Consider the following 13,237-nt stretch of genomic DNA (forward strand, 5'->3'; position numbering starts at 1 on the left):
TCCCTCAGAGGGTGGTGGGACACTGAACAGGCTCTCGGGAAATGGTCACAACCTCAAGGCTGCCAGAACTCTAGGAGCAGTTGGACAACACTCTCAGGTGGGATTGTTGGGGTGTTCTGTGCAGGGTCAGGAGTTGGACTCTATCCTTGTGGGTCAGGGACTTCTGACTCAGGGACTTGTGTGATTTGATAATTCTATGAACCAGGGAAGTTTGGAGGGTGAGCCAGTTGATGAAATGCAGAATTTTGCTTTAGGGCAAGTTTAATTGATGTCTGGGCTCTTGACAGTATTAACTGGGGTTTCACTGTTCATAGTGGGATTTTAGGCAGCTGATTAGTCTGCATCTGCGTCTGGGATGCACACTTAGTGCCTTGAGTGACAAGATGGTTTACATATTGCTGACCTTTCTCCTTTTGGTTCTGCGAGTTCTGGTTCATGTTACACTTCATTGTGTGTTAAATCTCCTTTGTGCTTTCATTAAGCTGCTGGAGAGTAACATATTAGCATGGGTGGTGATAGAAAATTAACGTTATTGTAAATGAGGCCGTGCTTAACCCAGCATCTGAAGTGCAAACGTGTGCCAGTTCACACTTGGGGTTAAATTACTGTCACACATCAGCTACTGCCAAACTGACAGCTGGAACTTGAGGGCTGAAGAGTGTGGCTTCTATACATCTATATTGAGTCATATGTTTAAATACCATCTAGGCTATGTAAAAGTACGATTTGATAATGCTGAGAGCCACTTATCAGTAATGACAGAGTGTGTCTTGAGACTCTCCATCCTGCCTGCAAGCAGCCATCCTGGGGGAGTTCTGGGAGCTCTGCGTGGGCAGGCATAGCAGAGCTTTCCAATTGCACTGGTGTGGTGTGGAATACCCAGCCAAGTGCAAGGCCTGGACTACCCTGCTTCCCCTGCTGCCACAGGTTTGACCCCACAGCTCAGCAGTGAAAAATTGTACTCTCAGGAGCCCGCATTTGCCAGCCTGGAGTAGCTTGCTGAAGAGGAAATTTAATGCAATAAAGCATCACAGCAGCTCCCCAATATTCAGTCTGTGATCACTGCATTTACTTCTTCTCTAAACATAAATGCTGTGCATTTTTTCAGCCACTTTAAATCTTGCTGCCCTGATTTCTGTTTACTCCAGCACAGAGGGATTCCTGCATCCCAACCTGTCTGAGGTTTGCCTTTGACAGTTGGACAGGCATAAATTTAGGAGTAAGATAAAGCAAAGGGTTTGGATCCAGGTGGTGTAGTATCTGCAAGTGGAAGAATGCCAAATGCCTCAGCAGGGTACCAGAAACTGCAGTATAATATGTATATTTCCAAATAAACCAGAATAATACCCTGTTCCTCAGTTGTTAATTCCATGTCACTTTGCATAAGGAGAGTGCTGTTGTTAACTGAAAAGGTATTTAGATGGAACATGACATAATGCAGCCCTAAGTAGGGGAGTGGTTAATAATCTTGGGGGAATAGGGATGAAACATTTAAGCCACTTTCTGCTAGAAACAGCTTAACAGTTACTTTATCGAAGACAGTGAAGGCATCAAAGGACATTTTCAGCAATGCAAATGTTTGGTATTTTTTTCTTTGCAGAATAAAGAGTTTTTACAAGAGAAGATGTTACAGAGAGCACCAACAATCACTGAAAGATCCAAAAAGGTACTGAAAACCCCCTGGGCTCTTGCTGTTATGGTTGTACTATTTTGTTGTGCTTGTGTTCACATTTTTCATTACTACAGTACAGCTTTGTCTAGGTAGAGCTATTAATTCCAATAAAATAATCAAATACCATGTTGGGTGATGCAACCTGAAGATGTTCTGGTGTTATTTTTTTCTAAAATCAACTGTAGAAAGTGTTTGTTTGAGGTGTAAGTTCTGTGTCCTTGTGCTGAGCAGGTCCGCAGAGTCCCAGGCTCCAGTGGGCGTCTTCATAAGACTGAAGATGGTGGCTGGGAATGGAGTGATGATGAGCTTGATGAAGAAAGTGAGGAAGGCAGAGCAGCAATTTCACAGCTCAGGGTGGGTCCTCAAACTCCACTGTTTCTGTTTTGTTTTCCAGTTTTGGTAAGTTTAAAATATTTGGAGAGCACATGGCCTTTAAGCCTGATACACAGCAAGCTGTAATCCCTTCCTCCAGTTGGGAGCTGAAGCAAAGAAAGCAAACTGCAGGTTGAAGAAATTACATTGATCTTTTCTGTCATTGTGGTGGGGCACAGCTGGTCTCATTCAGGGATGTTCAGCATAATTGGAAATGTTAATTCAGACAGCCTGCTTCCAGCTCAGCATACTAATTCTCTGCAGCTAGGATATTCCCTTTAAGGGTGCCGATTGCTTGAAATGCTTTCTTCTGGAAGTGTCAGGAGAGGTTTTATCCTACTGCCCTCTCTAGGATGGAGCTGAAATCAATAGGGTCTGTTCATATAACTGATGCCTGAAACATGCAAGGCCTGGTTCTACCCACCCCCCCCCCCCCCCCTCCAGTTGTACTGAGATCGATTAATCCTGGTAGAAAACCTCACAGTGTCCCTGAAGTCGCAGGAGTGATTAATCTTGTGCTTGAAAATCCTCAAGAAAACACCACTTTCCCCTCTCCCAAAATATATGCACACTCCCCTCCCCTTCCCCCCAACAATTCAAAGGAGTAATGCATAATGATCAGCTGGAAGATTACAATTAATTTTCAGGTTGTCTTCCCCCAGCAGTCACCTGTGTGGGTTTTGATTATAATGGTTTGCTGGTCCCTTTTCACTACAGCAGGTGGCTGGAAGTGGACTCTGTTTTCATCGTCCTCTAATTGAATTAGTGAGACAGTGAAGGATTTTTTAGAGGAATCTTTTCAGTATGAAAGGGGAAAAAAAGAAGTGTTGGTGTGAAGCATTTATCCGTTTACAACTTCTCTCATTTCTTTCATTAGTCTGGCTTCTGTTACTGTTGTGAATAGACATTTAAATATTAAATGCAAGATTTTGCGTCTTTTCAGCATCTTTTGAAATGCTTGGGTTTTTAAAAGCCACTTCATACAGGAAATGCATTATTTGTGACAGCAACTCTTATGACTACTTTAAGAGGTTACCGTGTCCAGCTTCATATTATACATGATCAAGGAAAATCTCTCGGTACCAGGAGGCTACTATGGAAATTCTTTGATGCTTTTTAAGCTGAATTCTTCTAAATTCCTTTTGTAGGCTAGAATATGATCAAATTTTAGGGGGCAATATTGTAAAAGACCCTAATTCTGTTCCAGAGATTATGTGGAACTTATTGTATCTTGTCTCAAAGCTCAGGGTACCATGACTTAACACTGTTTACTGTGTTTTGAACAGTACTTACTTGTTTCATTCCTCTTAGGCAGGAAAAAGCAGATTGACACACATGTTTACAAGCTCCTTTTCAAGACAGTTTTTTTCTTGATGCTTTGTATATTTTCCTTGTACTGCTGCCTGTCCTGATCGCTCTCATTTGGGCTGTGCTTGGCTCTCACTTGTAGTCTCCCATTCAGCAAACCTTTAGGATGGATGTTGGAGTAGTAAAGTCTTAAATCACTTACCTCCCTGTAGATGTATATTATCATTTTGGAGGCAGCCCATGTGTAACCCAGCACTCTGGGGCACCTCTGTTTTAGGATGTCAGGAAGGGCACTCTTCTACCTCAGACCTTACTGCATGTCTGTCTGCCTGGGTACTTGAATTTGATTCCTTTTCAAGCATTCCTAAGACTTGTATCCAAACTGCCAACTTCTGCCATGAATACGGTGGTGTTATTGAGGATTAGTGTTTTTGGTCATATTTTAAACATCTGGTATAAATTCTACCTGTCTGTAAATTCCTCTGCAGTTTTAACCAAGATGTTGGATAGGAAAACTTGTGTTAACTAGGTGGCACCTTTTCTTCCTGCCCATTGCAGTAGGTGAATTTAGTGGGGGAGTAGAGGATTTTTAAAGGTCCTTTCCAGCCTAAAACATTGTGTGATTTTGAGATTCCATCTGTACCTGTTTTCTACTGCTGTCAGCCACAAAGTAAAAGGAGGCCCTGCAGATTGACTTAATGTGCTGAAATACTGAAGTATTAACCTGCATAAAATCATCTACATAAATGAAAAGTGTTGGTATTTTTTCCTTGTTTCCACTTTACAGATAAAATAGGGTGAATTTAGTATGTGCAAACCTGTGTTTTAGAAGTCTCTTCCTAGGACTGCAGGCAAATCTTTCTTCGATTCACTGAATATGGTGACTTGTTGGGTCAACATTACCTTTGTGATATAAAGACCTTCTGAACTTCCTCTCTGCATTTAAAACTTTTAATTAAAATTAAAGCAGTTGAGCTCTGTGGGCTTTTAAATTGTGCACCTTCTGTTACCCAATAAATCTGTGCAGTTGTGTGGCCACATTTCACTCTACTCACATCATCTTTGATTACACAACCTAAAAGTCACTAAGAGCTAATCCCCAAAGTCATCCTATTTGTGCCTTAGGTACATGTTTTTTAATGTTTGTCCTGTTTTCTTTCTGTCCATGTGTTTTACAATATCACAGAATTGCTAAGGTTGGAAAAGACCTCCAGGACTGAGTCCTACTGTGTTCACCACTAAACCCTGTTCCCAAGGGCATGTTTTCTGAACACCTCCAGAGATGGTGACTGTACCACTTCCCTGGGCAGCCTTTCAGTAAAGAAATCTTTCTAATATCCAATCTAAGCCTCCCCTGGTGCAACTTGAAGTCATTTCTTCTTTTCACTTTTTACCTGGGACAAGCCCCTCCTGGCTGCATCCTCCTCTCAGGGAGTTGTGGAGACTGAGGTCTCCCCTGAGCCTCCTTTCCTCCAGGCTGAGCCTCCCCACCTCTCTCAGCTGCTCCTGGGGCTCCAGAGCCATTCTCAGCTCTGTTGCCCCTCTCTGGACTTGCTCCTCAATGTTCTTCTGGTAGTGAGGGTCCCAAAACTGAACACAGCACTCGAGGTGCCTCAGCAGTGGTGAGTACAAGGGACAGTCACTGCCCTGGTCCTGCTGGCCACACTATTCCTGATACAGGCCAGGTGCCATTGGCCTTCTCGGCCACCTGGGCAGTTGCTGGCTCATATTCAACTGGCTCCCACCATTTCTGTTTGTCATTTGTCAGCTGAGGGTCAGGGCCAGTGTTCCCATACTCATCTGTACAGTGCTTAGCACACTGATCTTTCAGACAAGTTCCTTTTATGTAATTCCTTGAGGCATTCAGGTACTCTTGGATATGAGCTTTGTTCTTGGAAGAACACTGCAGCAGCTGTGGCCTGCAGATGTGGAGCAGGGCTATTTCTCTCAGAGCAATGCCATGTTTTTCATCCCACCTGCTAACTGTCAAGTGAAGACTGAGCAAACTGAGATGGATTTCAGGCTTTGCCTTTCTGCCTGTGTGACTTTTTCCCTGACACTGCCTACACATAGTCATGCTGAGGGAACTGTTCCTTCTCTCCCTGTCCAGAGGCCTTTTTCAAACTTGCTGTTCTGAGAGTAAGACTTAATTAACCTTTTCTCACAAGAAGTCTCTGAATCACATGTTACAAATTGCTCTGATCTGCACTCATTAAGGTAGTGGCCTCTATTAGTGGAGAAACTCATGAGTAGGGGCATGATGAGCCTTAATGTTCTGCTGTTCAGCTTATACTGTCCAAACAGCAACCTGTTTAAACTATTATGTGGAGATGGAACAGGTTTTTTGTTCCTAGCATAGACCAAACCATCCCACCTCTCTCCACATAGTAATTGGTCTTGTTGGAGCTCAAAGCTGCAGGCTCTCCTAATTGCAGGGCTTTCCAGGAGTACTTGGCAGTTCCTCCCTGCTCATGTGAAACAGCTGGTGCAGTGTTATCACCTTACTTTGCCTGCACTTTCCCCTTTGTTCCGCCGGTGTCTTTGTTTCACTGTTGAGTGTACACCTAGCTGCCAGTTCTTTTTCTCTCACAAAGAGCACAGCAGAATGCAGGGTCCCAGGGCAGCAAGAGCAGGCTGAGGATTTCCTTCTAAAAAGCAGCACAAGCAAGGCTGATTCCCCCCTCCCACCGTACAAAGGTTCTGTATATTTTAAGCAAGTTGGTTTGGAAACTACCTCCCTAAGTAAGTGAAGGGAACTTGTTTTCTGGCAGAATTCTGCCAGGCAGACCTGTGTTTATCTTCTTCTGCCAGACTTGAGTAGCTTAAAAAAGATTTTCCCATCTTGATGCTTAAGTTATTTGATCCAGTCTGAGTGATCTTCGAGAGTCCTAGATTTTGCTAATGAGTAACAGTGATAGCAACTTAAGGTATTGTGTGTCACTGTGGAAATACTGAGTGCAAGTTCTGACATGTGGCTGTGTCTGGGTGGTACAATATGACAACAAATGGTGTGGTGTCCCTTTTATCATGCATCTTATTTCACATGTGTGACTTGAAGCAATTATGTAGGTTTCTCATGTTCAGTATGGTCCTGACAAGTCCTCTTAGCCAGTAAGCTTTATTGTGGTCTAGGCAATGACATCTTTCTCTCTCTTTTTCAGTCTCCCAGAGTGAAAGAACCTGTACAGAATTCTGAGGTAAGTTATAATTGCAAATGGCCTCTTGAAAAAATGATTCCTAGTTATTGCTGTTGTTTTGAGGAGCATGCTTTTTTAGCCTTTGAAAGCAATACTGTGTGAAGTGGAAGCCAGTATCTAGCTGAGCTCTGTTTGAAAAGCTCAGAATCCTTGGCTGTGTAATGCCAAGAGCTTTTCTCGGGGTAAGTTTGTATTTCTTGTCAGCTTGTTGTGGCAAAAGTCTGTTTGTTGCAAGGTAATGAATTGGTCTCAAGAATACTCTTGCAAAACAACTGTCTTGTCATTTCCTCCTTAAAAAAACCCCAAACTATACAAACCCAACAGAACACAGCTTTAGGATGTCTGGTTTGCATTGTCTGATTCTCTGGTTTGGAACCTGTGCTCAGAACTGTGAAAGAATTCTGTAGTAGTGTTTGATAGCAAACACAACTTCAGTAGCAATTTATCATCCTTCCTCAGTTCTGAACTGTTTCTTACATTAGGGATATTAGTATGTCTCATCTTTCTTCAGTGATAGGTGCAGCTTATCTGCCAGAGACTGTGTTATGTCTGTCTTTTCCCTACCTGTGTTGAAAGATAAATAGAACAGTCTCCTAGAAATTTCTTGGGTTGGGCTGTCTTGTTCTTCATTTGTTTCCAAGAAGTGTTTATAAGGGGAGATTTTGAGAAAGACTATAGTCTGGTACTGTAATTTGACATAAATTCTAAATTAAAAAAAAAAAAGCTGCGAACCAGAATCCCTTTAGGATTAATTTTCCCACTGGAGGTCTCCTGTCCAGGTTTCCATCATTGAAGGTGATTTATATTTCCTATAGCCTGTCAGAGTAAGCTAGAGGGCACACTGAAGTACCATCAAGCTGACAGTTCTTTGGCTCCTGTGCCAAAATCAGTTTCTCTGTACTAAGAGGTAAAAGAGGTGTTTTACAAGAGGTAAAAAAGAGATTGAACTTCCACTTAGCTCTTCTTCCCCACCCTTAAATTAATTTAATCTGGTGTTTTTTTTTTTTTTTTGGTTGGTTGGTTTGTTTTCATTTTTTCCAAGAGACTGAAGTGAAGTTCAATCCTAAATCTTCTCTAGTGTGATTTGAAGAGCTCTGAATTCACTTTCCATTGATGCCCGCATTACTTTTACATTTGCATGGTGACAGGCTCAGCTGTCAATAGGTATCTCACTGCTTTGCTGGGTTTTGTTCTCTGAAAGGAGCAACAAGTCAAAGCAGGGCTGCTCTGCTGAGTTCATGGCTACTTGGAAATGTAAGTAGGATTCAGATTCCAGGAAAGAGGGAGACTGAAGATAGGGTTCTCTAATCCCATCTGGATCTATCTGTGTGCACACAGCCTTACCACAGAATGCAATTTTTATCTCAGATCCACAGCCATGCTGGTAACTTGGTTCACTGGTCAGTAAAACTTGAAAATATCAGGACAGAATGGGTCCCTGGACATTAAACCGCTGAACACCAACTTGGGATCAGTGTTCATGTCCTGGAGGCCTGGGAATTCCCTTGACACTGAACTTCTCTAAGTGATTTATAGATGTGTCAGACAAGCACTTCTGGGAAAGCTGATGCTTGAATCAGAACTCTTGAGTTCATTTTCTCACTAAAATTCCTTTTTGCTTGCAGCTGTTTCCATCAGCTGAGCCTCCAGGTTCTTCACTCAATGCTCCAGCACAGGCACCTACTGAACTACCTCAGGCTGCAGGACAAGCACCTGCACAACCTCCAACTGCTGTACCTCCACCCAGCCAGGCTCCAGCAGCAGCAGTCCCAGCAGCAGCAGCAGCAGCTCCAGCAGCAGCCCAGGTAAGAGCAGACACCCTTCCTGCCAACTTTTTACCCTTAACTGTTCTATTCCAGATGTGGTAGATAAATCTGAAACAGTGGAAGTTTGACGTGCTCTTGGTGACATTAAAATAGCTTTAATGTTTAAATCGGCCCCCTTCAAATCTCTTTAAAAAGGCCAATATTTAATCCCTGAATTTTATGCAGCAGCTTAAACCCCAGCAGCAGTGAAGGCTGGGGCAGCAGCGTTGGTGTCAGTGACACCTGGGATTTGCTCTAGCAGAATATCTGCCACTAATGCCCAATGCCTTATTTATTGGTATCTGTCCTAAGCTGAATTTCATGAACTTGTCAGTGTGTTCTCTATAGCTCTTAGTATCACTATGCTCTGTTTTATAGCTCTGTATATGTTCTTCCTCACGGCTCTCTCTGTCAGTCTTTTATTCTTTATGGCTCTCCTCTGGTTCTTGTTGCTCACTGGTTACTGTCTTGCAGATCTCTGGGCTTCTCCATGAAGCATTGTTTGTTTTCACTGACCTGGTGGTTTTCAGCTTCAACAGAAACCAGGTTATGATCAGAAGCCCTGAGCTGCATTGCTGGACCAAAAAGCACCTTGGAGTAAAATGCTAGTCTTAAACAAAGGATTATTTTCCTTTTCTCTGGTGCAAAACAAGTGATCTAGATGAAAAATACTTGGTCAAGACTTCTACGCTTAAATTATCAGCCTGGTTGTTGTCTGTCTTCTTCCTGCAGGTATAGAACCCTTGCTTTGGCAGGGGCAGTATAGGTGACCAACCCATCTCTGATTTATTTGGCTTTTTTTGGTGGAGATTGACTGAATAACACTTAACTCTGTAATTGAAATATCACAAGTGCTGTAACAAGTGCAGGGCAACTCCTGAATCCTTCTGGAAACCTTCTGCTAACCAATATGAAATTATTTGATTACACATTCCAATAGTTACTCACAAGTAATTTAGAATTGAAAATAGGGAGCTATAAAAATTGCTGCTAGATGCTCTTAAAGCCTTTGATTTCATGGGGGGGGTGGGGGAAGGGCAACTGAGAGTACATGCTAATCTGCAAAATTTTTCCTGATACGGGTTTTTAAATCAGATGTTTGGGGCAGGGATTAAAATACAGGAGGTCTTGAGGCTGTCATGAACATCCAAAACTCTTAAGTTTTAATGCAAAGCAGGTAATCTTTTTTACATTCAGCACTTCTGAAGTCTCTTGCTGTTTTGGCATTTCTCAAAGTTGTGCAGCTTTTACACTTTTCAAGGCAATTGCTGAGTGTCTCCTGTTTAAGTGGGAAATTTTCCTGGTTCATTGGTCTGTTGTCTTTCTCACTGTAGTGCCATGATTCCAATGATGAGTTAAACTTCTACTTGTATCTGTAGTTGATCAAGGTTATCTCTAGTTTTAAAACCAGAGCAAGGAATTGTTAACCTGCTTTAAAGTTATTTAATCTTATTGCAGGCCCCACCCGCAGCCCCTGCTGCAGCTCCGGTACAGGGAGATGTGAGAGTCCCCATCAACCTTGTATTAAGGTTAAGGTAAGGACACAAAACTGACCTGTTCTCTTAAGGTGAGCCTTTGTAGAGAGGCCCACTGGCACTCTTCTGTGCCTTTTAATTAATAGAGTGGTGGTTAAGTGTTGGTCAGCTTGGATTTATCTGCTCTTCTGAAACTGTGTCCTGGAAAAGCAGTTTATCACATCCACTGCAGTTTGGCAAAACCTGTGTATTGGAAGGTTTTGATATTTATGTAAACATTGCTGAAGTCTTATGGAGTGGGAAGGAGGAATTAGCTGGGTTCTCTAAAAGGATTCAGGGATCCAGCGGTTCTGGCCTTGAGCTGGACCATCTTAATCTTCATGCACGACTTCAGACTTCAGCCAGTTCAGGAAATGGATTCTGGTCTGTGTCACTAGAAACAGGCAGAAAAAAATGATCTTTGTATGCTCATTAGACACACTGCAGTTTCTCATTAAAAGAGTCTGCCTCTCATCTCTAGAGGCATCCTGGTTGCTGGTAGGCGTTGGAGTGGGGATTCTGAGCATCACTTCCATAATGTGTGTGCATCTGCAGCCAGTGAGCACTTCTGTCCTCTGAAACATGTGCTCCAAGGATATCTCTGCTGAGGGATACGAGCTGCTGAGACAGTGGAGCAATGTGGCCTTATACCAGAGAGGTGGCACTCACTTGTCCTGGACTGGCCCAGGTTCTGTCAGGTTGGGAGGCACTGTGCTGCTTCCTCATGCACAACCAAGTGATGAATTTCTGCCTTTGAGGGGGTAGAATGCAATGAATTCAGACTGATTATTCGATGACAGCACTCACTTTTGGCCATCTATCATGCCATGAAATGGTGTCTTTTATATAAAATTCTCTTCTTTCCACAGGAATTCAAATAAAGAGCTCCATGATATTCGGTTTGAGTTCACCCCAGGGAAAGGTGAGCTGGTGGGGAATTCCAGTGTGTGAAGGGGAAGTTTTGTGTTTGGTGTTGTGCTGTTGTGTGTCTGTCCACACAATGCCTTCCTAAAGGGCTTGTTGAGGTTGGGCTTGGAGCACTGCTGTAAAACTCATGGATATGGCTGAAGTGCAGCCCTTCAGTGAATCCATAGCACCTGGTGTGCACCCTGACGTCTGTCTTTTGTAAAGAGCACTTCTGCTCTTTGGTTTGTACAAGCTCCTTTGGGTTTCTGTGTGGTGCTTCCACCAGCTGGACAATTTCTGCTCTGTGATAGTTCTTGGTTTTTTCCCCAATAGATACTGCAGATGGTGTGTCTCAGGAGCTCATTTCAGCAGGTCTTGTTGATGGCAGAGATCTGGTAATAGGTAATTACAAATAATTTTTCTGCTTTAACCATTTCAGTAATTTTTTGCATGTTAAAAATGACCTGAGTAGTGGATGATAGGAAAATTTTCTCTGGCCTTGATTCTCTATCCCAGTGGCCCTGCACAACTGCTGTCAATTCTGGTGACAGTTTTGTGCCAACTTGTAGGCAACCCCCAGTTCACAAGATGAAGATCTAGCTGGTAACATTGTGAACCAGATGTTCCTTGTAATGCAGAATGAAGTTTTATTGATGCATTAGCCAAATCATTATCATCTGACAGAGATGCATCCCCAAACTGCTGCGCAAGCCTGTCCTGCTCGCAGGTCCTGTGCAAGACAGCTCTGGGACTGGAATGAGCCAGGCTTCTTGAGTTTAATTAGGGCTGGGGAAGGAAGTGGGAGGTGCATGTGCCCTGGGGCAGCAGCACGAGTTGTATGGGGGGAACAGCTGCCTCCAACAGCAGTTTGCTAAATAAATGTATCCTCCTGTGCAGCAGGTGAGACTTTTAACTGTCAGCACTGCCTGTGTATTGCAACTGCAGCAAGCAAAGCTTTCCTCGTAGACAGGAAAGCTGCTAGTGCAAGATTACTGGATTTTCAGATGCAGTTGGACATTTAGTGCCATCAATCTCATCACATCCTGGGAAAAAAAAACTACCTCTGAAAGAGTAATGTAGTAACAATAGTAGTGTTATCACAGTTCAAAACTTTAGGTTTTAAGTAGACTGAGTCTAATTGAGACATAAACCTTTCCTTATCAGTGTAAAAATTCAAAGTTTAAATAATAGAAAGAGGACTAATGAGTTTGGGATGTTTTTTATCCAGCCTGTCCTAATATTTGCCCGTTTTCTTCATGTCTGTGTGATTTCAGTTGCAGCTAATTTGCAGAAAATTGTGGAAGAGCCCCAGGCAAACAGATCCATCACTTTCAGACTGGTATTTATTCCTGTTCCCTAATTGATCAAGTTGTCCCTTGCAAGGAGAAGGCATTGCATGTAGATGTCTGCTGCAGGCATCTGATGTATGCACTCTAAATCCTCCCTTCTTTCCCAAAGCTCCTTACTGGTTGTATAACTTTAGGCACTGCAGGCTCCCTGCTTGTATCCTCTGAGCAGCACCTGGGATAAATAAGTATGAGATGATATGCTAACTAATATATATCAATGTTGCAAAGGGGTATTTTTGGGGCTTAGGATGTGTATTTCTTGAAATATTTCAAGGCAGGTGGATGGGCTAAGAATTGCCACAGACTCCTTTCTTGAAGGAAGAGAATGAGGGAGGGTCCAGATACATTGTCTCTGAGGAGGAAATGGGGAAATGAAGAAGAAAAAAGGAAAATAAGAGCGGTGGGCCAAAGAAGAGAGCCAAAACAGAGTAGAGCAGATGACTCTTTCAGAGGTGGTGAAATTCAGGGGGACTTACAGTGGCAAAGTGAAGGCATAACCAGGTTATTGGGAGTGAAGCAGTCAAGTGCTCTTATCTTTTACTCTTCCTGTTAGGAATTTTCACTTGTTTTGCTCCAATTATTGTACATATAATGTCTCAAAACTTCAGTCCCAGCCCTTCATAGCTTAACAAAAACCCCAAAAATACAAAAGCACTCAATTTTAACTTTGGGTAGGGCGAGCTGCTGAATACAGTGCAAAGCTGTCCTGTGCCTGCTTCCTCCCCCCACCCTGATACCCCTGCTTGTATTTTCTGCTAGAAGGTAGAGCATTTGTGTTGCAATTTGGATCTCTGTTCCCTGTTTCAGGCATCTGGTGTGGACGGCTCAGAAATTCCGGATGATGGCAAACTTATAGGATTTGCACAGCTCAGCATCAGCTAAACATTGGTCCCAGGAGATGTTTCCCAACAGAGAACCCACATGTGCATATTTGTAATGCTTCTGTTAGCCTAAAAAAAAAAAACCACTACTGCCAAAGAATTGAACTACAGCCCCCTTCCTAGAAGCTTTAACATTTTCCTTAATAGGATCACAAACCTTCCTGAAATTACCGATGACGTTTACACCTTTTGTAAACAACTCTCATGTTTTTGTATGTCATCTCAAACATGCA

At 42.8% G+C, this 13,237-nt stretch overlaps 1 protein-coding gene across 2 annotated transcripts in view; it reads left to right on the forward strand.

The window, feature by feature from the left end:
- OXSR1 (oxidative stress responsive kinase 1) overlaps positions 1-13,237 on the forward strand; it is an 84,833-nt gene extending 71,596 nt beyond the window's left edge. The window contains exons 10-18 of one of the 2 annotated variants that reach the window (XM_062493552.1): positions 1,601-1,666; positions 1,904-2,026; positions 6,514-6,549; positions 8,175-8,354; positions 9,813-9,889; positions 10,738-10,790; positions 11,108-11,176; positions 12,049-12,113; positions 12,931-13,237. In XM_062493552.1, the coding sequence (XP_062349536.1) occupies positions 1,601-1,666; positions 1,904-2,026; positions 6,514-6,549; positions 8,175-8,354; positions 9,813-9,889; positions 10,738-10,790; positions 11,108-11,176; positions 12,049-12,113; positions 12,931-13,005 (744 nt within the window). In that variant the 3' untranslated portion in view covers positions 13,006-13,237. The remainder of the gene's footprint in view (positions 1-1,600; positions 1,667-1,903; positions 2,027-6,513; positions 6,550-8,174; positions 8,355-9,812; positions 9,890-10,737; positions 10,791-11,107; positions 11,177-12,048; positions 12,114-12,930) is intronic. The other variant, XM_062493563.1, reaches the window with a different exon arrangement.

This window comes from Cinclus cinclus, chromosome 1, assembly GCF_963662255.1.
Source record: "Cinclus cinclus chromosome 1, bCinCin1.1, whole genome shotgun sequence".
In the NCBI taxonomy this organism is placed as follows: Eukaryota; Metazoa; Chordata; class Aves; order Passeriformes; family Cinclidae; genus Cinclus; species Cinclus cinclus.